Raw genomic sequence first — 24995 nt, forward strand, 5'->3', positions numbered from 1 at the left:
ATCATAATATAGACAAAATATAGGCAAAGGAGAGAAAGGGGGTGGGGAGAGTCTGTATGGTCAAGGAGAGAAGGAAATGGAGGTGGGGGGCCTTCTCTGGAGGCCAGAAGAGGCGTTCAGGACAGACAGGTGTACTGGGGAGGGGGACCAGGCCATGCCCAGGGTGCCCACCTGCCAAAGATTTCATCTAGCTGGCTTCTACGTCACCAGGGCAGCGGCTGGGGAAGCTGGAGCCCAGGGGGTCCTCGTGCACTGCTGCTTGTGTGAGCCCTGACCTTGGACTGTGTGCCTGGAGAGGGCTGAGTGAGAGGGAGGGGACAGCCTCAGGCCACCTGGAAACTAACAGAAGCAGCCTCAGCCTCAGGGCTGGAAGGGGTCTTCACCCGCCTCTGCCTCCACCCCTTACACAGATGAGGAGACTGAGGCCCAGCAAGAAGGAGGCTGTGAGCTCCTTAGAGGCTGGAGCTCCACCCCAGAGCTGCCCCCCTGCCCTGGCACAGCCCAGCCTCCGTTTCGCCAGCCCTCGCCCACCCCGACAAGCTCCACTAAAGGACCAGGGCCCCTGCAGGAGAGTCCCACGTGAGGACATGGTCACCATCCCAGTCCCATTATGTCGATTTTAAAATATTTTAGCTGGCTCTGTCCTCACTCCCATCACCTCATTAGCTGGAGGTTAAAAGAGCTCTCCAGGGGGAAAGAAAACAAAAGAAAGGACATCATTAGGGTTCCCAGGAATTGGGGTAGGAGGGCTTTGTCTTCCTGCTTCCTGGAGCTCGGCAGGCAGCCTGGGACTCAGCACGCGAAGCCCCAAAACCAGGAGGAGGAGAGACCTCAGCACAGCCTGGCTGGGAGAGACCAGGCTGGAGAGACTTTCGTGGGGGTGTTTATTTGAGAGCCCATTTAAAACTCTGTTACGTTCACCTAATGGGAAAATTTGAAAAGAATTCAACTGGATTTGTCCTTGTTAAACGAACATTAAGGATGTTTAACAGCTGTCTTGGGCACATCACATTAAAATCCAGAGAGAGACTTGACAAACTAGTGGTTTTGTTTGTCATCAGGAGGATGGGTGAGAGGAGGTGCCTGGCAGAGCCAGGGTGGGCATTGCTCCTGCACCCGCGTCCAGTGGGGTCCCCAAATTCCCGCCTGCAAAAGCCCTGCGCCCGGCCCGCGGACATGGGAGCCAAGGGGCTGCAGGATGGGATCCCAGCAGTGGGAACCAGGCTGGGAGCAAACAGCCCACGTCTACACCCCACTACCCGGCCCGTCTCCTTTTTCCCTCTCCACCAGCCCAGGTGGCCCCTCTTTTATAGATCAGATCTGGGGAGAAGTAAACGGATGCCCTAAGAGGGGGACGGGGGGGAGATGTGAACCCCAGAAGGCTGTGTTACAGGCAGACTGTAGCCTTTGAAACAACCTAAACAGATTCAGGATTAGGTTAAGGCAGTGATTCTGGAATGATCGTGTTCATTTCTAAATTCATTCTCGTCTCTCATCATTCATTCATTCATTCACTGATTCTGGTGAATGAATTTCTTTAGTTCTAGACACGCCTGGTGCAGAGATAACCCCACACAGCCGTCCATGCTGTGACACAGGAAAGGGTAGAATTCCAGGGGAGCTCTGGCCCCTAGCCAGGCCTGGGGGCGGGGAGTGGCAGAGAAGTGTCACCTGGACAGTTTCAGACCCCTGGGCATGTTCTGTATTGGGGTGTGATCCCCAGCGCTGGTGGAGTATTGGGATTCTCTGCAAACTAAACACGGCTGGAGTTCAGGCAGTAAGTGGTTCCAGGGGGTGGGCTGGAGAAGGGGGTCTTGGGGTGCCTGGCTTCACGTCCCCGCTCGCATCCCCAGATGCTCAGGCTTAGCAGGCCCAGCCGAGGCGTTCTTTTCCTCTCCCCAGAGCCATCACCCTGGAGAACGCCCTTGTCATCCTGTCAACGGTGGCTCCCGACGCAGGCCGCTACTACGCGCAAGCTGTTAATGACAAGAATGGGGATAACAAGACCAGCCAGCCCATCGCTCTCGCCGTGGAGAGTAAGTAAGCCGCAGGGCCCGGGACCGATGGTGGAGCCCGTCATTAAATCTTGGGAATGGGGCTCCGGGGGGTCATTGGGAAGATGGAATGGCGGTGGAGGGGGGAGGCTGGGAAAGGGCGGGGGAGGCGCCATCCCAAGGAGGAAGAGGCCCACCTGGGGGTGGGAGTGGGAGGTGGAGGCCGGGAGGGAGCTGAATTCCGGACCCCGTGCCCATGACGAGTCTGAGACCCTATCGGGATGGGGGGACACTTAGCTTGGCTGTTAGCTGGGCCCCTGGGAGCCCAGGGAGGGCGTGGGATATAGGAGAAAGTGTGTGCACTAGAGGATCACCACCACCCCTGGGGCTCAGGTGCTGGTGGGCTGAGCCCGCCAGGAGATGGGAAGCTCATTTTTAAAGAATGTACTGACTGCCTCTACTCCGCTGGCATGTAAAAAGCTCCACTTCTACTTGGAGCCAAGCCATCCTCACCGATGGGAACACTTGCTCTCTGCCCAGGCTCCTGCCTAAAAGTGCCCCTGTGTCCATCCCCAGAGACACCCCGCACCCCGGAAGAGAGAGGCAAGGCTCTCCCCAGTGGCAGAGCACAGAGGATAGCAAATGGAAAGGGTGACTCCTTGGGTGTCTTTGGCAAGAAGTATTTGTCCAGCCAAGGCTCAAGGCAGGTTTCCGATCGGTGATGGAGATGCTGGGGATGTCCCCCCCGGCCTGGTTCTCCCCGGCCCGCTCCCTCCATTCTCCATCCCTGGGATGGAGAGGTGGGTGGGGGGTCACAGAGTACGCGGGACAAGGCCAGAGCTTCCCGCAGCGGCCAAGCAGCCACACAGGCTGGGGGAGCCAGATGCTCACGTCCCTCCACATCTGCACAACTGCTGCTCCGAAAGCCAGCCTCATTTATCATCCGCGGTCCTGCTGGGACGACCCGCCAGCAGCAAGAGAAGGGTGTCCGCCAGCTCGGAACCTTCCCGTGTCCTTCCTCTGATCCCAGCCTCTGTCTTCAAGGGCCCAGAAAGCCCGGAACATTCTCCAGTCCCGACCTGCCCCTTCCCGGACCTCCTGAGCACCAGCAGAAGCCCCTCCCATACGTGCAGTGACCCCCTCCCCCCAGACCACATTCCTGTCTGCCCAGAAAGAAACCTGGGTGCAGGGAGCAGAGTTCCAGTCTGGATACCGACCTATCAAGGTCACGGGTATAACCTCCGACATTGACCTGGGCCAGGGTCTCAGTCTCGTCCCGGCAACCTGGGGCCTAGCCCATGACCTGGGGCTACTGTTTCTATAGGGAAAGGAAGGTAACCGTCAGAGAGACGTCTGTCCCCATGTATTTTCCAGCGCTTAGAGAGGCTAATGGAATTGAATCGTTTAGTGGGAGGGATGCTCACGGTCCGAGTCAAGGCCAGGCATCTTCCAGGGTGACTCGTTGACCCTGAGACCGTCCCCCAGCCCGTCCCCTGGCACCCTCCTCCTGGTGGGAATTGCACCAGCTGTTCTCCTGGCCAACTGGGCGGGCTCTTCACTCCCAGCTGCCTCCCCCAGCCCTCCGGCTGGCCCAAGAGAGGCAGGCAGGATCCCTTGGGACCCCCATGTGTGCCCAAGCCTCGCCCGCCGCACCCCTGTTGTCTGTTTCTCCCCCACCCCATCACCCCCCTCTGCCTGCTTTCACGGTGATTTGTACTGGATTGAGAGCGAAATCAGCTGCTTATCAGCTAATTTCTCCTCCCACGAGTGACTGCACTTCAAATCCCAGTTACTGTCACTGACACAAATCCCCCAACTGCCGGCCTGCCGGCCAGTTTCCTAGGAACAATTGCCTCTCCGCCCACCACCGGCTGCATCTCCCCTCATCTGTCTCGCCCAAGCCTCACCTCTCCCTCTGCTCTCCCCCCTCCCCCCTTCCTCCCTCCTCTGCTCAGGTCAGCTCAGCCTCTTAACAGCCCTCAGGGGACATCCATGCTCTTCAGAAATGGAGAAGGAGAGAGCAAAGACCAGGGACACCCCCTGCCCCCAGTTGCCCTCTGCCCAGGTGTCACCCAGGTGACCTCACACGGACTGTCACAGCTCTTGAAAAGTTCATACCTGGCTGATGGTCCCACTGGATGGCAATCAGAGCTGCACTGTCCAATAGAATTGTAATATGAGGCACATATGTAATTTAAAATTTGCCACTGACCTCACTTTTTCAGAAGGAAAAAGAAACTGGTGAAATTAATCTTATTATATTTTATTTACCCAACATGTCCAAAATATTAGCAGTTGAACATACAATCGAGAAAATACTAACGAGACGCTTTACACTGGGTTTCCTTTTCTTACTAAGTCTTCAAAATCCGTGTGTATTTTGCACTTAAAGCACATCTCAATTTGGATGCTGGGTTTTCATCTGAAATACGTGATCTGTATTTAGATTTCATAAAATTTACAGCTGGAAAGGTGGGATCGTATGCCCAAGTTTTTCCACACATACAGTGTTCTAATCGGTTCTAATAACTGATTTGGGGATCCGCTTTTAATTAAATGTAAATTAGGTAAAATTAAATCCCATTGCATCAAAGGGGCACCAGTCACGTTTCAAGAGCTCGTAGCCACCTGTGGTTCTCGCCCCACCCCTGCCCATGCTGGACAGGGTAGGTCTGCCCTGGGCCCGTGAGTGCCTGGAAGCCTGCCCGGCAGAGGGGAGCAGCTCGCCTCCCTGCTCCCCACCCACTTGACCCGTGGCCCCGTCACGTGGTCCCCGAGCCACAGTTTCCTCGCTTGTGGCAAAGCGTAGTTGGGAAGGGGATTCGATGAGATGACTCGGGGAGAATGGACCAGAGTGGGTGTCCCCCATCGCGCCTGTTATCAAAATCGTCCTGGGGCAGCGAGACCCAACTTTGCCCCCATGTGGGGAGCCCCTAAGCTTCCTCGTGCCCCAGGACCCCGTCCACATCGCGAGCTCATGCGGAAGAGGCCCGTCCTTGCTCTGGTTTGCATGTGGTTTTCTTGCTTGATCTTTAGGGCCCCGTTCACCCCGCTGTCCAGAGCAGTGCCTGAGCATGGCCAGGCTGTCCCTGTCCCCCTGGCTGGCCCTCCCGAGACCCTGAGTCAGTACAGGCCTCCCTGCAGGGAGCGCCTGCTAGGAAGGTGCGTCCTGCCGAGGGTGGGTCCACCCGAGCGGTCCCCCTCTGCCTCCACACCACACCAACAGCCTCCCTTTCCGCCGCCCCACGTGCTGGGCACCAGCCGGCACTCTGGTGCTCCATCGTTACAGCAAACCCTGGAGGCAGTCTGTCATTCCCCTCCACGAGTTACAAAAGCGGGGGAAACAGGCCCAAGAGGTGAAGCAATTTACTTCCCGGCGACATTCACTAATGATGCGCAAACCCGAGAATGGAACCATGTTTCCCTGGCTGCCAAGCTCACCTCGTTAACAGCTCCCCAGACATCCCAGAGGGAAGCAGATCTCCCTCTTGGCCACTGCCGCCCCCTGAGAGGCACCTCGAGACTTTTCAGAAGTTACCCCCCCCTCCCGAGTCTTTACCTCCCGGTCATGGCTGCCACCGGCTCCCCTGCTTTCTCCAGCCCCTGCCACTGGTGACCTCCTGGTGGCAAACCCACTTCCTGCATCCTGATTCTCCCGACCGCTCAGGACGTTCAACTCCACTGACCCCCCTCCCTGGCACCCCGTAACCTGAGCTTCCTCAGCCCTGCGTGTCTCCCCCTGTTCTCCCGTCTCCTGCTTCCTTCTCCCCTGATGTGAACTAGCTGATGCCTGGTTCTCTGCCCTTTGTGCCTCCCACTCCCCCACCCCTGGTCCCCGGGGTCCCCCTCGCCCCACCCTCCTGTTCTCTCCGGGCGCGTCACCCCCCGGGGCTCCTGCCTCGTGTTCCTGAATGTCCCCCCTTGAGTACCTTCATTCCAACATCCCACCGCCATCTCCACCCCAGGGTGACAAAATCCCAACCCATCTCCCTTCTTTGAAAACCTGTTCCCCTTGGGCTTAACTTTTCTCTGTAAAGGGGGCCCCATGTCCAGGCATCCTTTCCTCGTGTCTGTCGACCCCTCCATGTAATATGCCCACCTAGGGCTGACTTCCAGCCCATAGCCCAGCTTAGAAATTCTCAGGAATCTGGCCCTGACCCAACTTCTCCCAGTCAGGTCTACTCCCCCTAGCAGGGATGGAAAATGGGATCCACCTCATCGGCCAGCTCTGATCCATTGTTGGTGCTTTGTTAAGAAGGATTCTGAGGACACCTCTGGGCTCAGGCAAGAAAAGCACTGACAATCAGGAGGGTGGGCTGGGGACGGGGCAGCATGTGGGCCAGGATCCGTCACGTCTGCTCTGGGGCTCTCCCCTCTCATCCATCCCAGCGCTCTGAGACCACCCCGGCGTCGCGTCCACATTTACCTCCGGCTCCCCCCATTCAGCTCACGTTCACTCACACAGCGCTTCTGTTCTGGAATGTTCTTCTTCCTCTGGCTTCTCTGAGTTCCACTCAAGTTCCCCCATCTCCTGTGAGTCCCCAGGGAGCACTCGAGGCTTTGCCTGATCTCCTGTAGCCCTGAACACGTGTGTCCTCCTTCCCTCGGTCGAGAGGCCCCTGAGAGTCCATGACTTCACCTCCTGGTAGCCTCTGGCTCCATCACTTGGTCCAGGCTGGGTTGGGGGTGGAGGGAAGAAGCAAGGAAACATCCCCCCACCCAAGCTCAGGCAGACAAGTCCCCAGAGGAGGGACCGCCATCTACTGAGCACCTACTGTGTGCCAGGGACTCTGCGCTTACCCCAGAGCAGCTTAGCCGTGCCCCCCCAGGACCTCCTTCCAACACCCGTCATGTGCACCTTTAATCTCTTAGCCGTCCAAGCGCGGATCTGACTTCTTCCCAGACTGCACGCCATGAGGACAGACCCCCCCCACCCATCTCACTCAGCAGGGAATCCCTGGTGCCTGGTACACAGTCTGGCGCACACAGAGCCCTTACCCAGAAAAGCTTTGTCGAGTCGGGAGCTGGTCCCACACAACCCTGAGAGGCGGTGATTTCTACCCCCTTTCTGCAGCTGAGAAAAACTGAGAGGCTCGGGGGATGAGGTGACCAGCCGGAGTCACGCCCAGGACGCCTGGGGCAGAGCAAGAGTTTGGGCCAGGTCTTCCTGACCGCCAGGCCCTCCTTCACTGCATCCGGGGCCCCTTCCCTCTTACCCTGCAAGCAGCCACCTGGATCTGGGCAGGACAGGGTCCCTGGGTGGGTGTCAGTCACCCCTTTAACCTCCTAAAGCCAACAAGGCAGCCCTGAGGTGGGGGGGCAGCCCTGCTATTTTTAAACTCCGAGGGCTCTGTTTACCCGTTGACGCCGTGGGGCTCTGTCTGTCTTCTCCTCGTGCGCCCGTCGTCTGGGCCTCCGTAGCTGCGCACCGCGGCGTGCAGTACAGTGCGGAGCACGCTTTCATGGACTCAGCGACGTCAGCAGCTTTCAGTCCCGTCGCTCTTTATGGCGCCTACATGAGGCTCTTACATTGTTGCAGTCATTTTGGTTTATAAGCTTCCTTTCTTCCCCCCTTCATTTTAGTTTATTGTTTACATTTTATTCCCAGCAAGGCCTGGAGGCCCGGCAGAAAAACCCTTCCCGGGGCTGACTGGGGTGGACTGACGTCCCCATAAAGCATGTCCTGTTGCTGTGGCCTGGGGGGCTGTGTGTTTCATTATGGCCTGCACCTCCAGAGCCTCCCAGTTAGGGGCCACCTGGATGGGTTTGTTGTGAGAGCAAGTCCTTGGTGGCTGTATTTCTGGGAGCCATAGAGCAGGTGTACAGAGAATATTGGAGTTTCTGCCAGTATTGGGCCTGCGCTGACCCACAGAGTTAAGAACCTGGCCACTTCTTAAAGAGCTCAAAAACTATAAAAAAGGAAATGCTCCTGCCTCTGTTAGGAGAGTTTGGGGTGTTTTTGGGGTGTTTTGCTTTAATAAAGCCCAGTTATGATAAGTTCTCTTTCATTTTAATCGTCGATCCTGGAAGTTATACAACGATAGCTCCAGTCCCATGCGTTCATTCACCTAACAGAGGTATTTGAGCACCTACTGTGTGCTGTGTGGCACGGTTCTGGAAGTGGGGGCGAACAGGACTGTCTTGACTCAGGCTGCCGTAACAGAATACCACAGACGGTGGGGCTCAAACACAGGCATTTACTTGTCATAGTTCTGGAAGTCCAAGATGAAGGTACCAACATGGTTGGTTTTGGCTGAACGCTCTCTTCCCTGGCTTGCAGACGGCTGCCTTCTTACTGTGTCCTCACATGGCAGAGAGAGAGCTCTGGGGCCTTTTCCTCATCTTACCAAGGCACTAACCCTGTTGGATTAGGGCCCCACCCATATGACCTTATTTAACCCAATTACCTCTTAAAGACCCCACCCCAAATACAGGGGAGTTAGGGCTTCAACATATGAATGGGGGTGGGGGTGGGGACAATTCAGTCCAAAGCAAAAACAAATGAGGTTCCTGCTTCATAGAATGTATTAATTTCCTAAGGGCCACAAACTGGGTGACCTATCACAACAGAAATTTACTCTTGCATAGGAGTCTGAAATCAAGGTGTCGGCGTGCCCATGCTCTCTCTGACAGGTGTAAGGGAGGGTCCTTTCCTGCCTCTCCAAGCCTGTGGCAGTTGCGGACAATCCTTGATGTTCCTTGGCTTATAATTCATTACTGCAGTCTCTGCCTCTGTCTTCACCTGGCCTTCTCCCCTGTGGGTCTGTGTCTAAATTTCCCTCTTCTTATAAGGACACATATTGGACTTTGGGCCCACCCTGATGCGGTAGGACTGCATCTTAACTGGATTGCACTTGCAAAGACCCTATTTTCAAATAAGGTGACATTCACAGCTGCCATGGACTTGGATTTGGGGGACAGTGTTCAGCCAACTACAGGGAGTTTGCATTCTAGTAGAAGAGGTGGCAAATGAAGCAGTAAGCCAACAAGATAAATGCAGGTGGAGGGAAGGATTTTGAAGGCAAAAAACCAGGACAGGGGGATGGGGACGAGGGAGTGGCTGCATTACCGGAGGAGCGGGAGAGGTCTTGAGGTCTCCAGTGCACTCCCCCTGGACACTGTATGGAAACCCATCAGCAGAGGAGGTGGAAGGGACCCCGGGGTCCGTGTCTGGAGGTTCGGCTCTGGGGCTGCTTGGGCCGTCTGCCCCATGGCCACCTGCCCACCCTCCGTGAGGACAAAGGTCTCCCATGGCATCCCTCTAAAGGGGGGTGGGATTTCGGCCTCTGTTCCCAGCTGACACCTGTCCTCTCTCCAGATGTAGGGGGCCCCACAGACCCCATCGCTCCAACCATCATCATTCCTCCCAAGAACACCAGCGTGGTGACCGGGACCTCGGAGGTGACCATGGAGTGCGTGGCCAATGCCAGGTGGGCAGTGCCCCTCCCCCACTTTAACTCCAGCGAGCGCTCCTGACCTGTGGGCTCGGAGGAGACCAGTCGGAATTCAGACAGGCCCAGAAGTGTCACGTGAGGACCCATGAAAGAAGATGGGGTATTTAGCCTAGAGGAGGGGTGACAGGTGGGCCGTCACAGAGCCCTCGGATGCAAGCAGGGCCCGCCCGAGAGGAGAGGCCCCGCCTCGAGGCGTGGCAGCAGTTACGGGCCAGCAGATCCCAGCCCGGGATATTTGGGGCCGGTGGGGGATCCACTCATACTTCCAACGTTCAGAGCAGCCTGGAGATGGGTGGCTCACCTCTGCCAGCAGTGCCCTCCTCGCGTGCAGGCATGGGCAAGAGGAAAGCTGTGCTAGGAGACAGGTCACGTGATGGACTTTGCAGGAGGGTAGACCTGAGGTCAGGTGCAAATGCGGCCCCTTCTCAGCCGTGTACGACCCTCACTTCTCTCCCTTGGTCGTGTGTGGGCACTGTGCTACATGCCCTCCCACAAAACCTCCTTTCTTCCAACAGCTACCCACGTAGGTGTCACTACTCTGAAGCCCAGAGAGGGCAAGCAACCTACCCAAGGTCACCCAGCTGACCGATAGCAGAGTTGCAATACAACAAGCCACCACCCCTCGGGCCCATGCTCACTGCCAGGCTCTGGGCCTTAGTGTCCTCAGCTATAAAATGGGAAATGATGCAGCACTTACCTCAGCAGTGAGGCATGCAGGTAGAATGCTGGAGCCAGCCCGACCTGACACCTCCTAAGTGCTCCAGAAAGATGATCCAATGTGATGGAGTGAGCAGTTAGACCAGTGACCCCAAGGTCACCCCCAGCTGAAGTTTCCCGGACAGCGTGTCTCTGTAGCAGTGCTTCTAAAAGTACGCTTCTCAGGGACTTCCCTGGTGATCCAGTGGTAAAGAATCCGCCTTCCAGGGCAGGGGACACAGGTTCGATCCCTGGTCGGGGAACTAAGATTCCCACATGCCGTGGGGCAACTAAGCTCGTGCACCACAACTACTGAGCACGCGCGCCACAACTAGAGAGAGAAAACCCGCATGCCACAACTAGAGAGAAGCCGGCGCGCCACAACGAAAGAGCCCACATGCCACAACTAAGACCCAACGCAGCCAAAAAAAATTTTTTAATACATAAAAGTACATTTCTCAGAACCCAAGTTTCTCACAAGTAGGGGAAAGGCCGCCAGGATGCAACAGAGCACGTTAAGGGAGCAGAGAAGAACCTACATAACACCATTCAGGCCAGGCTGCCCAAACTCACTCGACCATGAAACCCCTTTTTCTTGGGACCCCTCTGAGCCCCCGGGGAGCTAGCACGGACCCCACTTTGGCAGATCCGCCCTTAGGGATCCATCAGGTGTTAAACAGGAGAGCCGGGCCAACCCCAGCTCAGGGGTCCTTGGGGAGCCGGGGTCAGTGATGGAGGAAAGGAGCCCCAGCTCACACCCTCAGTCCTCTCTCAGAGTTGCGGGTGCGTATGTCCACCTGCCTGCCTTTGTTTCCCCATCTCCAAACTTTGGGTGCTTCCTCCCATTTCAACTTGTCACTTTCCCTCACCTTTCACACTTTCCTATCCACTGACTTCTATGGGATGGGGCACGGCACCCGGAGCAGAGCAGAAGAAAGGGAGATGTGTGGAAAGGACGCTTCTCTGCTCTCGAAAGCCCCCGAGCACGAGTTACCCCCGGGACCGGGTCCTGTGTGAACCCATCCACCCTCGCCACACCCCCCGGGTGGGCACGGTTGCCCCCATTTCACAGACGAGGAAACTGAGGCCCAGAGCACTGGAGGAGCCGCACCAAACAACGGCTTCACCTAGAAAGTGTCAGGGGCGTGGGCAAACCCAGGCAGCCTGGCCCCGGACCTGCAGTTCTTACCATGCCCTGCCCTGCCTCTCGGGCCTCTGAGGTCTCTGTGGCTGATGGCCTGCCTCCCTCGCACCCCCCCCCCACCCAGGCCCCTGATCAAGCTGCACATCACTTGGAAGAAGGATGGGGTGCTGCTGTCCAGCGGCATCAGCGACTACAACCGCCGGCTCACCATCCCCAACCCTACGGGCAGCGACGCCGGTTACTACGAGTGTGAGGCCATCCTTCGCGGCAGCAGTGCCGCCTCTGTCGTCCGTGGCGCCTACCTGTCTGTGCTGGGTGAGACGGGGTGGGGCTGCTGGGGTCCCCCAAGCATGGCTGGGGCCTACTTAAGGGTGACCCCCCAAACGGTGGCCATACCAACAGGAGCACAGCTCTGACACCCCCCCCCGTCCCCCCTCCTCCAGAACCGCCTCAGTTTGTCAAGGAGCCAGAGAGACACATCACAGCAGAGATGGAGAAAGTGGTGGACGTCCCCTGTCGGGCCAAAGGTAACGCGGTGGTGTGGATGGAGGGGGACAGGAACCCCCGGACCTTCAGCCGCTCCTGTCCCTGACATGGACTTTTCTAAATTCTCATCCTTCTCATCACTGAGCAGAGAGTCAGTCTGGCTGTAGGCAGACACCCCAGGAAACAACAGGCCAAATTACCATAATCTCAGAGCTGGAAATCAACCCCCTGTTACCATAACTTGAAGGTTACAAATGAATCCAAATTACCGTAATTTCAGGATAGGTGACAGACCTAAATTGCCCATAATCTGAGAGTCGTAGACAATATGCCAAATGATCGTTACGTCAGAACTGAGTGCATCTCTGCCTGGTGTCTGGGCCATTTTGCTTCACCTCCTCCCACCATTTTTACTTAACCCCGCCTTGTCAGAATTCTTGCAGACTTTCTACTTTTCCCATCCCCACCCCCCCCTTCAGGTTCCACTGAGCTCAAAGGCACCCCGAAACCAGGGTGAAATCTGGGATGATGGGATGATAGGGGAGAGCGTGCATGACGGGACAGGGTCTGACATTGAACAGAGAGGAGAATGTAGCCCAGGCAGGAGGGAGGGTCCAGTGGAGGGGGAGGGGGGATACTGACCCCGGTTCTGAGACCACACCAGGGGAAGACAGAGATCCGTTCATTTACTGAACAAAGGTTTTGGAGGGCTTATCATGTGCCGATACTGTTCTCGGGGCTGGAGAGACACAGGCTGAACCAAACAGCCCAATCCCCGCTCTTACAGAACTTACGTTCTCATGAGGAAGGTAGACAGACCAATAAGCAAATAAAGAGAGCGTATTTCACTTCATCTAAAATGCCATGGGTTGTAAGATGCCCCATTATTTCATGTGCCTCTAAGAAAGAAAAGGGACTGCCAATTAAATTATGACATGCTGTCGATTGTAAGACACGTCCTGATTCGAGACGTTACAATGTGAAAGGCTCTGCTTGGACTGGATGAACTATTAGAGGACGTCAGGGTTGAAAAGTGCTGGGAAGGAAAAACAAGTAGGCTGAGGGGGCTCGGAGCCACGGGGTGGTCTTTCGAACGGGGTTTGGGGACCTTTTCTGTAGAAGTCACATTTGAGCAGAGACGCAGTGGGAGAGGTGAGAGGGCCAGGGGATACCTATGGGAAGAGCATGCCAGGCTGGGGACATAGCTTGGGGAAGGCTGAGGCGTAAGGGGAGCCCCATTCACCTCCCTGTGCGACCCGGTAGGAGGGGGCTTCCGAAGGAACGCTGATCCCATCCGCCTGCCCCTTGACACAGGGTTCTCTGGTCACCTGGGTTTGTGAAAGCCCAGTTGGAGGTTCCCAGAGCACACAAAAGACTCTGCTAAATATTGCAGAAAAAATATAGCTTGTCCAGTTCAGCCTTTCCAAGCTAAACTAACCCCAGAATCTTTTAAATTTTCCTGGAATGCCTACTCGATGAGAATTTGAGAACTGTCCCTCTGAGAAAATCTTTCCCCGCTCCCGAGACCAACAGTGGCACCTCTGAGAAGGTTCTAGAAACCAAGACACCCCAGGGACACCCCGCCCCCCCTCCGAGGACTTGCTGCCTCAGCCTCTACCTGGGCATCCCTCAGGGGCGGCTGACGGTGGGCGCTCATCTCCCACAGGTGTGCCGCCACCCTCCATCACCTGGTACAAGGACTCGGCCGTGGTGGAGGTGGGGAGGCTAAGCCGCTTCCGGCAGCGAGGCGACGGGGGCCTGCAGATCAGCGGGCTAGTGCCCGACGACACCGGCATGTTCCAGTGCTTCGCCCGCAACGCGGCCGGCGAGGTGCAGACCTCCACCTACCTGGCCGTCACCAGTGAGTCGACCTTTCCTGTCCTGCACGAGCCCCTCCCGCCCAGGACGCAGCTTTCCTCCAAGCCAGGGGCCTCTTGAGAACAGGATGCTGTGCGGTGCAGAGACAGGATCCCAGAAGGCTGTCCCCTGGGGCCGGGTGGCTCTGGCCAGTGACACCTGCTGCTTCTGCAGCCAGCACCGTTTTTTCTTTTACAAACCAGAGCCTCGATTTCACATTTGATGAAGGATGAATCCCATTTACCTTGTCATGGAGGGTGTCAGCTGCCCTTGGGGGTCCTCAGTTTCCCCTAAATGGAGACTTGAGAATCAAGGCAGGGTGGGGACTGGTGTCACCTGGGTCCTTCCACGGGGCAGGTGGTAAGGGGAGCCCCTTGTGGGCCTTCCGGGCTTCTTCCCAATGCTGGGGCCCTGTCAGGACACCTGCATCCTTCCCTGCAGAGGGACCCACTTCAGCCAGCGGGAGTGGCAGGGCAGAACAAGGACCTGGGGTGTGCCTAAGAGGCCCCACTGTCTCCCTTCGCAGGCATCGCCCCCAACATCACCAGGGGCCCCCTGGACAGCACGGTGATTGACGGCATGTCAGTGGTGCTGGCTTGTGAGACTTCGGGGGCGCCCCGGCCGGCCATCACTTGGCAGAAAGGTAGCTGAGACAGATCTGCTTTGGAGGGTGTGGCCACGTGACAAAGTCTAGGGCAGTCCTCAGGGCTCAGTTCTGGAGCCAGCCGGGTGGGGTTTCCTATGTACAGTTGGGAAGGTTGTGCACTGTACAACCCAAGACGGTTTCTTTCACACGACGGTAGGTACCACGTGCCACCCTGCCGGGCTCAAGGCTCAGCTCTGCCTCTTGTGAGGCCTGTGACCTTGGAGCCTCAAGGTTCCCATCTGTAAAATGGGGACAGTAGGACGCATACCTGGGAGCGGCATGAACACTAGACGAGAGGATGCTCACGCAGGGCCTGCTCTGTGCCTGGGAAGTAGGGAGGCCCAAACAAGGATGGCTGATGCAACAGCCCGGTGAAGGTTGTTCGTACAGGTAGGAGGCCATCCCCGCTCTGCAGGCAGCTTGCGGGGCTCCCGACACCTGAGCCACCAAAGCCCAAGCCGTCTACCTAGGTCCACCCGCCCCACGTGACTCCTCCACACTCTGCATTGTACACTCACCTTCACAGCCCTCCCCGGGGACACACACACATGTACACACACACACACACAGTCACTCACTCACACCCCCCAGGCCTCTGCTCAGATGAACCTTCTCCACAGGACTCGCCCAGGCCCTCCCCCGACCCCCCGCGGCTTTATTTTCCCACCTTCTAATCCCCAAGATCGTCTGCACCTTGGCTTTGCTTATTGCCTGGCCCCCCACGAGGTCAGGGCTTTCGATTTCGTCCCCTGCTATCTCCCCAGGGCCTAGAACAGAGTCTGACACACAGTAGATACCCCATCACTATTGGTGGGGGGAGTGTGGGCACACTCAGGCCCAGAAGCAAACACACCCACCTAACACGCTCACTTGTTCAGTACGCCCACACGTGTGTGCAGAGGGACCCGCTCACCCCCAGACTTGCACATGGACAGTCCCCTCTGTACAGACAGGTGGGATTTTCTCTAAAATAGGTACAATCACGAAAACCTGCATTCTCAGACTCACTCACGCACGGCGTATCCTCTCCCTCCCTCCCTCCCTCTCTCTCCCTCTTTCCAGGCCTCCCTAGGTCCCACTGCAGAGGGAGGTCTGTCCTGACAAGGGCTGCCCCCGCCCTATGTGTCCCTCTCCGCCCCCACCCCTTACTGTTCCCACCCATCACTTTCCTCCGCTCCCCTGCAGGTGACCCTCCAGAAGCATCCTCCCACAGGATGCTTGTCACCACTTTGTCAGAGCTCTCTGTCCCCTCCCCCCAGCCCAGGTGCCAGCTGCCTCCGAGGGCTGTGCCCGGCAGCGTCAAGAGACAGTGCTGGCTTCCTCTGGTGAAGGGCAGACAGCGCGGTGGGTGGAGAGATATCAGGAGACCCGGGCTCTGGGCCACCCACTCTGTGACCGTGTGCCCTTGTGTCCATCACCAAGTCAGAAACCATTCTGGTCCCCAGCCCCGCTGCCACCACCATCCCCCCACCGGTGGCCCTTCCAGCCTTTCTGAAGCTGGGAGCCTGCCTGAGCTCACCCTGCCCCAGACGGGCCGGGGACGGGTGGGAGTGCCATCCAGGCCCTTGGCGATGTCAGTGTGCCAGGGCGGCAGCCTGAACCCATGCATCCCCCCCAACCCCGTGTCGCCCCAGGGGAGCGCATCCTGGCCAGCGGCTCAGTCCAGCTGCCTCGCTTCACGCTCCTGGAATCCGGCAGCCTGCTCGTCAGCCCCACGCACACCTCCGACGCCGGCACCTACACCTGTTTGGCCACCAACTCTCGGGGGGTCGACGAAGCCTCGGCCGACCTGGTCGTGTGGGGTGAGTATGAAGGGCAAGCGGGAGCTCTTTAGTTAGTTGGTTAGTTGGCGCTGAGCGCCCGCGAGCCCCTGCAGCTCCACATCCGCGTGTCTGTCCAGCCGGCACGTCTTACAAGAAGGACCTGGATGGATCAATGCAGAGGACAGGCCACAGGAAGGCCAAGGTCCCGCGGGTGATGCCATGTGAGCGAGGCTCTGGCCGTGCCTGGCCAAGCTGAGAGAAGAGAGAGCTGATGGGCATAGACTTTAGGGCCGAAATCAGCACACTTTTTCTGTGAAAGGCCAGATAGTAAATATTTTAGGCTTTGTGAGCCAAACAGTCTCTGTCACAGCTCCATGAACTCCTCTGTTTCATCAAGAAAGCAGCTGTAGACGGTGGTGAATCCAGTGGGTGTGGCTGAGTGCCAGGACGGGGGAACTTACCCAGCCAGGCCCCCAGCTGGGCTCGGCCCCAGGCTGTGGTTTGTGACCCCTGCTCTGGGGCAACTTCCCAAGCCCCTTCCCACCCTCAGATGGTACCACTTGGGGTCTGGTACCACACGTAGGTGTGGGCCGCCCTTCTAGGCTGAGTGCCAGGGGCCTGGTGGGTGATGGTGGGCATTAGACCCAGAATCAGACGATCCTATTTTTACCCTGGCTGGACCACTGGTGTGCTGGGAACACAGCCCTGATCTTTCTTCATCCCTTGCGTGGGTTTGTGGGAGCAAAATTAAAAGAGCCCCCACTGTGATCGTGGCTTCCAAGAATCCCACACCGTGGAAGCACGTGGTTCTTAACGTTCTGGGACATTGCCCACAGCAGACCAGTCCACCCGTAGAATTCAGCCACTCGGGTGCCGTTCACCTGAAGGTCCCCCTCCCCTACACCTGCATCTCACCTGTCTGTGTGGGACCCACCTGTTTCCCTTCCCACCACGCCGTCTCCCTGCTCTCTTTCAGCCCGGACCCGCATCACCAAGCCCCCCCAGGACCAGAGCGTCATCAAGGGAACCCAGGCCTCCATGATGTGTGGAGCGACCCACGACCCCCGAGTGACTGCCAGGTACTCCTTCGGCTGTGGCCCCTTGTAGGCAAAAGGGGAGGGGCAGCTTTAGGGGGTAGCTGGTTGCTGGGCGAGTGTCTACACGGGTAAGTGTGGCCCGTGCAGAGCTAGTGCAGGGCTGGGACATGGGGGATACTAAGTAAATGCCTGGCGGACTGACCAGCCTGAGTTGAATTGGGCAGGGTGGTGGGGGGAGGGGAAGGGGCTGGGGGGTGAAGAAGTGGAGGAAAGGGAGTGGAGGAGGGCGGAAGGGAAGGGATGAGAAAGAGGCATCTGTCTGGGGAGAGGTGGAGGCTCCGGGTTGCTCGGGACCCCCTGCTAGCACCACCCCCCCAGGCCTTAGACCCTCCGCCCACAGCGTGGACAGCAGGGGGGTCTGGGTAAACAGGCGTGGGAGCAGTGACAGGGCTGGGAAGGGAAAGGGTCCTGAGGTGACCCTCAAAGGGACACATGTGAGGGACAGAGGCCCAGCCTGGGGCCACCCCCGCCATCCTCCTTGGGAGCCCAGACCTCGGCCAGCCACTTGGCCTGGAGGGAACCAGGTCCCGCCGTGGAACGCCCTGGAGAGGCCAGGGAGCACAGAAGAAGCCGAGAAAGTCACGAAAGCTGGGAACCCTCCCAGGCTGGGCACAAGGACACTTCCTGGAACTAAAACAGGAACAAAATTGTCCCTTCAGGCTCTCCCTTGAGCTCTGGGATGCTGAGTGGAAAACGTCACTGTTTCCTTAGAAATAAATACTCCCTCCGTGCTGCTTCTCTATTTTATGGGCAATGTCACTGCCAAAGCAACTGGCACGGAGCTGGAAGGGCCGGGCACTGATGCCACTTGGAGTAACGGCCCGCTCTGCTCAGGAGGCAGTTGTGTCCTGGGACCCCACCTGGTGGCCACTGGGTATATGACAGTCTGTATGGCTGTGACAAATGGGACCCCGGAAACCAAGGTTGGAGGCAAGGGTACCACAACTTTTTTTTTTTTGCTATATTTCCCCTTTTTTATTTTATTTTTTATTGAAGTATAGTTGATTTACAATGTCGTGTTCATTACTACTGTACAGCAAAGTGATTCAGTTATACATATGTATGTATATTCTTTTCCATTTTGGTTTATCAGAGGATATTAAACATAGTTCTCTGTGCTACACAGTAGGACCTTGTTGTGTAAAGGCTGTGTATAAAAGCTTACATCTGTAACCCCAACCTCCCAGTTCACCCTTCCCGACCCCCCGCCCCCTTGGCAACCGCCAGTCTGTTCTCTATGACCGCGATTCTGTTTCTGTTTTGTAGATAAGTTCATTTGTGTCATATTTTAGATTCCACATGTAAGTGATAGCATATGGTATTTGTCTTTCTCTTTCTGACTTACTTCACTTAGTGTGATAATCTTTAGTTGCATCCACATTGCTGCAAATGGCATTATTTTGTTCTTTTTTATGGCTAATGTTCCATTGTGTGTATGTACCACATCTTCTTTATCCATTCCTCCATCGACGGACATCCATGGTTGTTTCCATGTCTTGGCTATTGTGAATAGTGCTGCTGTGAACATAGGGGTGCATGGATCTTTTTGAATTATAGTTTTTTCTGGATATATGTCCGGGAGTGGGATTGCTGGATCATTTTGTAGTTCTACATTGTTTTCTGAGGAACCTCCATACTGTTTTCCACAGTGGCTGCACCACCTTACATTCAAGGGTACTAGGCTTTTAGATCCACACCCATTCTCAGAGGATCTGTCTCAGGCCCCAGTTGGAGAAACACCTCATTAAACATTAAACATTGGCCCTTTAGGATACTCATCATCAGATGCAGACGTGAGCCTTGAAATCACATAGACGGAGTTAGAACACGGCCAGCAGATAATCTAGAAACATGAGCCTTGAAATCACATAGACGGAGTTAGAACATGGCCAACAGATAATCTAGAAACATGAGCCTTGAAATCACGTAGACGGAGTTAGAACATGGCCAGCAGATAATCTAGAATATGCTTATCCCAGGGTTTATTAGATTTTTATTAAAAAAATTAATATACCAACTGTAAAAATGTCTTCCAGGAGAACCCACATGTTCTCCCCATAGAGCACTGCTGTGGGTCTCAGACCCATACATAAATAGCTGCTATCACTTTAGCATCCATTAATTGCAAATTTTTATTGTAACAAAAAGCTATATTAAGTCAGTAAAACTTTAAAATAAATTGGTATTTTATTCAAATGTTATCTACTAATACTTGGGAAAAACTTGCACATTTTATTCATCCTCTGGATAATTCTTGTGAACAGAGAGATTTAGGGACCCTTTGCAATATATCTGCAGGCCCACGTTCCGGGACCGCCAGTGAACTACAGATGGGAAATCACTGTTCCAGTTTACTGGAGGGGTCCTCGCCTTAGATTGGAATTACCCATCTAGGACGATCTTTTTTAGATGGGGGAGGGAACAGAATTGGTCCATCATCCCCCCAAACTGGCAAAATCTGTGGCCAAGGCCACCCCGACATCTCCCACACACGCCTGGTTTCCATCACCTTGGGGGAGGGGAGCTTCCCGGCAGCCCTCCACCTCCTTGAGGTGAGTCTTAGGGGTGGGGTGGGCCCCAGACTTAAGTATTTTTTTAGTAGTCCCCGAAGTGATTCTGATGTGTAGCCAGAATTAAAAATCCCTGTTCTGGCGGCAGGAAACATACCAGGGGTTCCCTGAGTAGACAGACTGGAAAGGATTTGAACAACCAAATCAGACTAAAGTGGGAGCCACTTAATCCTGGTTACATATCCTCAGAATAAAGCTGGGCTCCAGGGGATGCAGGCTGGGCAGGTGTAGGTGGCAGCATGAAAGGCCTCCAGAATTGCTTCTGTTTGGATCTGAACCCAGATCTAGACTGAATCCGAACAGTCCACCTTGTTAATATTAATCAGTACTGTTCCTGTTTTTTCTTATCATACAGCTAATAGGTATCCGTTTTGGGAGGACAATATAGAAAATGCAGGTAAACCAAAAGACCATGGGGAGGGATGGAGAGAGAGGAAGTAGAAAAGTAGATTAATCTGTTTCCTTTCACTAGAGAGAGTAGTATTTGGGTGTCATTTGAAAAAACTAGAAACAGTGTTTTACTCTGTTTTTTCCCTTACGAACCTGTTGTGAATCTCTTCCTCTGTCAGTTATATGACTGTTCAGTCCTCCACTGTGTGGATGCCACATAATTTGTTACCAGTTCCCTAATGCTGGGTATGTGGATTGTTTCTGAATGTTTGCTCATGTTAAGAAGTATCATTCTGAATGTCCTTATAACTAAATATTTTTGCACATCTTTGATTTCCTGAGGACTATAAAATATTATTTAGGGCTTCCCCGGTGGCGCAGTGGTTGAGAGTCTGCCTGCCGATGCAGGGGACGCGGGTTCGTGCCCCGGTCCGGGAAGATCCCACGTGCCCCGGAGCGGCTGGGCCCGTGAGCCATGGCCGCTGAGCCTGCGCGTCCGGAGCCTGTGCTCCGCAACGGGAGAGGCCACAGCAGTGAGAGGCCCGCGTACCGCAAAAATATATATATATATTACAGGCTCATTCTCCCCAGCCATCTCACACTCCCTAAACCCAGAGAGTTCTAGGGCCTTGTGACTCAGCCCCATCACCCTGTCCCTTCATTGAGCGACTGATGGGTTATTAGGAAAGCATCCCAGCCCGACCGCATTCCTGCCGTGGTCGCCCTTCCCTGGGGGGAAGCAGCCCAGCATCCTCCCGGGAGCTGGCACCCTGTGTGTGTTCATGACAATTATTGTGTCTCCTCCAGGGCAGATCCAGAGCAGGTATTGCTCATTGTCAGGCACGGGCATGTGTGTAGTTTCTCAAGTCCCCCTTTGTACTGACTGACCAAAGCTAAAGTGATTTTTCTAGATGCCAAAGTTAATTTGTCACAGTGATGCATTGATCTGATGATTCCCGTCATAAAACTAATCCCCACATGTAGTCTACGTGGAGACGTTCATTCTTTTTCCAGCCCTAATCTTTTTTTTTTTTTTTTTTTTTTGCGGTACGCGGGCCTCTCACCGCTGTGGCCTCTCCCGCTGCGGAGCACAGGCTCTGGACGCCCAGGCTCAGCGGCCATGGCTCACGGGCCCAGCCGCTCCGCGGCATGTGGGATCCTCCTGGACCGGGGCACGAACCCGTGTCCCCTGCATCGGCAGGCGGACTCCCAACCACTGCGCCACCAGGGAAGCCCCCAGCCCTAATCTTTTAACCTCTTTGGAAGATACCTTTTGTCCACTCTGCACCGCTTGGTGATGGCTTCCGGCCAAAAGCGACCAGGCTGTGACCTGGACCTGAACTGAAGGTGTGAACGGTGGATAATGATATGGTCATGCTCCTGGACCAAGGGCCCCACCCGCAGGCGTGATGGGCTGCAGGTGCCCCCGCTGTGGCTGGGGGCTTGCCCCCTACCCACCTTTGGAGCTCCCTGCTCCAGACCAGCCCTGGGCTGTGCCCTCCCCAGCAGCCCCCCCCCCACCCTGCCTTCCCTGCCTCTCTTTACATAGCGGTCCTTCTTACTCTCAGGTACGTCTGGGAGAAGGATGGGGCCACACTGAGCATGGAGGGCAACCCCCGCATCCGTCTAGACAGAAACGGCTCCCTGCACATCTCGCAGACGTGGTCCGGGGACATCGGCACCTACACCTGCCGGGTGCTCTCAGCCGGAGGCAACGACTCTCGCAGTGCCCACCTGCGTGTGAGGTGAGGGCAGGCTCCGGGGGGTAAAGGGGTGCAGGCAGCAAAGGGAAGGCTGCGTCTAGGCAGGCCACCAGGCCAGGTGTGACCTGAGCCCGCCCACCTCACCCCAGCATCCTCCAGGCCTTCGCCAGCTCAGTTCGGCCCCTGTCAAGGGCGGGGAGTCTGGGTTATGGCTTTGGCCAGGTGGGCTCCAAAGCCAGTGCACAGAGTCTCCAGCTAGATGGCCCCAAAGGCTGGGTTCGGGGGCCGAGCACCAGATATCATGGGAGCTCAGACTGAGTCCTGGGTGTCACCTGATTCTAGACCTCACGGGGGGGCCCCGCCACACCTGTCTCCTCCAGGCAGCTGCCTCATGCCCCTGAGCACCCAGTGGCGACTCTCAGCGCCGCAGAGAGAAGGGCCGTCAACCTGACGTGGGCCAAGCCCTTCGACGGCAACAGCCCACTGATCCGCTACGTCCTGGAGATGTCGGAGAACAGTAAGGCTGCTCCCATCCCCTCCGCCGACCGCAGCCAGGGCGACCCCACTTCCGTACCTTTGAGCCAACCCTCTGGACGGCCCAGCTCCCTCATCTGTAAAATGAGCCACGGCATCCTGCCGTCGTGTGACAATTGAACGAGATGACGCACAGGCTGGACTTGGGACCTGCCCCCCAGAAGCCTCCAAGACACTGGCCATTAGTTTTTTGTTTGTTTTTTGTTGGTTTTTTTTTTATTATTATTAATTTATTTATTTATATATATATTTTTGGCTGCGTTGGGTGTTCGTTGCTGCGCACGGGCTTTCTCTAGTTGCAGCGAGCGGGGGCTACTGTTCGTTGTGGTGCACGGGCTTCTCATTGCAGTGGCTTCTCCTGTTGCGGAGCACGGGCTTCAGTAATTGCGGCTCTTGGGCTCTAGAGCGCAGGCTCAGTAGTTGTGGCCACGGGCTTAGTTGCTCCACGGCATGTGGGATCTTCCCGGACCAGGGCTCGAACCCGTGTCCCCTGCATTGGCAGGTGGATTCTTAACCACTGCGCCATCAGGGAAGTCACTGGCCATTAGTTTTGTTTTGTTTTTTTTTAATTTTTATCCTCCATCCCCAAGCCATGAACTCCAAAATTAGCAGGCATCATTTGAGTGGTGTTTCAAATACAGTTTGCTAGAGCTCATGAATTTGAGAAAAAACAAAAAAGATAGAAAAGACAAATGCCTCTCAGTTCCCATGAGCCCTTGCTCCCTCCCCGGGAACCCCCAACCCCCTGGGACATGTGGGCTAAGGGGACCCAGAAAAATGACGTGACCAGCCTCTACTGGACCAAGCTGGGGAGGTACTACCCTGCCAGCCCAAACGAGGCTGGACCCCTGCTGGGAACGGAGGGGGAAGACGCGTGCACCCCCAAGATGCCTACCTCAGCCTCCACCCTCTGTCCCTGTAGATGCCCCCTGGACGGTGCTCCTGGCCAGCGTGGACCCCGAGGCCACCTCGGTGATGGTCAAGGGCTTGGTTCCCGCACGTTCCTACCAGTTCCGTCTTTGTGCCGTCAACGACGTGGGGAGAGGACAGTTCAGCAAAGACACAGAGAGGTGAGGGGAGCCGGGTGGGTGTCTGTCAGGGGCTCAACTCACTAACCCAGTTGAATTGTCCCTCTCACTGTGGGCCATGCAAGTTCCAAGACTTAACCGCATTCTGCTGTACATCCCCATGGGTTGCCATCATTGTTAAACGCACGTGAATTTCCAAAGACGTCTAGGGTCTACACGGATCTCTGTACGCAGTGCCTTGCATGGTGCCAGACCCCATGAAGCCTCCAACAAAGCTTTTTTTAAAATGATGAAAGTTTAATAAAAACAGCAGTTCACGTGTTTTAACACCCACTTGTGTAGGAGGCGCGTTCTAGCCGCCTAGACCCCCATAGAACAGGCAGCCTCCTCTAGTGAGAGAAAAGACATCAGGTCAGAATGATAGTGACACCAATCCCATGCCCCAAAGCTGTGTGCTTTGCTCTTTATTTTTTTATGTGTATTTTTATTTTTTCCAGATGTATTGAGATATCGTTGACTTGTAACATTATGTAAGTTTAAGGTGTACAATGCGTTGATTTGACACACTCCTCTATGGCAAAATGATTACCCCCGTGGTGTTAGCTGACACCTCCATCCTGTCACATAATTACCGTTTCTTTTTGTGGTGAGAACATTTGAGATCAACTTTCTTAGTAACCTTCAAGTATATAATACAGAATTCTTAGCTATAATCACCATGCTGTGTATTCCATCACCAGAACTTGTTATTCTTATAACTGGAAATTTATGCCTTTTGACTAACATCTTCCCCAGCCCCCCACCTCCTCTATTTCTCTGAGTTCAGCTCCCTTAGGTTGCACGTATAAGTGAGATCTACAGTGTCTGTCTTTCTCTGCCTGACTTATTTCACTTAGCATAACACCCTGCTGGTCCACCCATGTTTTTGCAAATGGCAGAATTTCTTTCTGTCTCGTGGCTGGAAAATCTTTCACTGTATAGCTGTGTTACATCTTCTTTATCCATTTATTTGTTGACAGACACTTAGGGTGTTTCCATATCTTGGCTATTGTGAATAATGCTGCCGTAAACATGGGGGTGCAGATATGTCTTCGAGATCCTGTTTTCATTTCTTTGGGGTGAATATATACCCAGAAGTGGGGTAGCTGGATCACATGGTAGTTCTGTTATCAATTTGGGGGGGAACCTCCATACTGTTTCCCATAGTCCCTGTACCAGTTTTTACTCCCACCAACAGTGCACGAGGGGTCCCTTTTATCCACATCCCCACCAACACTTGTTGTTTGTTGCCTTTTTTGTTTTTGTTTTTGTTTTGCGGTATGCGGGCCTCTCACTGCCGTGGCCTCTCCCGTTGCGGAGCACAGGCTCCGGACGTGCAGGCTCAGCGGCCGTGGCTCACGGGCCCAACCGCTCCGCGGCATGTGGGATCTTCCCGGACTGGGGCACGAACCCGCATCCCCCGCATCGGCAGGCGGACTCTCAACCACTGCGCCACCAGGGAAGCCCTGTTTGCTGTCTTTTTGATAATAGCCATTCTGATGGGCGTAAGGTAATATCTCACTGTGGTTTTGGTTTGCATTTCCCTGATGGTTAGTGACGTTGAGCACCTTTTCATTGACCTGTTGGCCATTTT

At 55.4% G+C, this 24995-nt stretch overlaps 1 protein-coding gene across 1 annotated transcript in view; it reads left to right on the top strand.

Moving 5' to 3' along the window:
• Positions 1-24995, top strand: part of SDK2 (sidekick cell adhesion molecule 2) — a 263746-nt gene that overhangs the window by 172848 nt on the left and 65903 nt on the right. The window contains exons 5-15 of the mRNA XM_079904193.1: positions 1903-2036; positions 9313-9424; positions 11413-11603; positions 11732-11815; positions 13441-13635; positions 14158-14274; positions 15912-16079; positions 17017-17119; positions 21666-21842; positions 22181-22317; positions 23257-23404. Of these exons, the coding sequence (XP_079760319.1) occupies positions 1903-2036; positions 9313-9424; positions 11413-11603; positions 11732-11815; positions 13441-13635; positions 14158-14274; positions 15912-16079; positions 17017-17119; positions 21666-21842; positions 22181-22317; positions 23257-23404 (1566 nt within the window). The remainder of the gene's footprint in view (positions 1-1902; positions 2037-9312; positions 9425-11412; positions 11604-11731; positions 11816-13440; positions 13636-14157; positions 14275-15911; positions 16080-17016; positions 17120-21665; positions 21843-22180; positions 22318-23256; positions 23405-24995) is intronic.

This window comes from Stenella coeruleoalba (assembly GCF_951394435.1).
Source record: "Stenella coeruleoalba genome assembly, chromosome: 19".
NCBI lineage: Eukaryota > Metazoa > Chordata > Mammalia > Artiodactyla > Delphinidae > Stenella > Stenella coeruleoalba.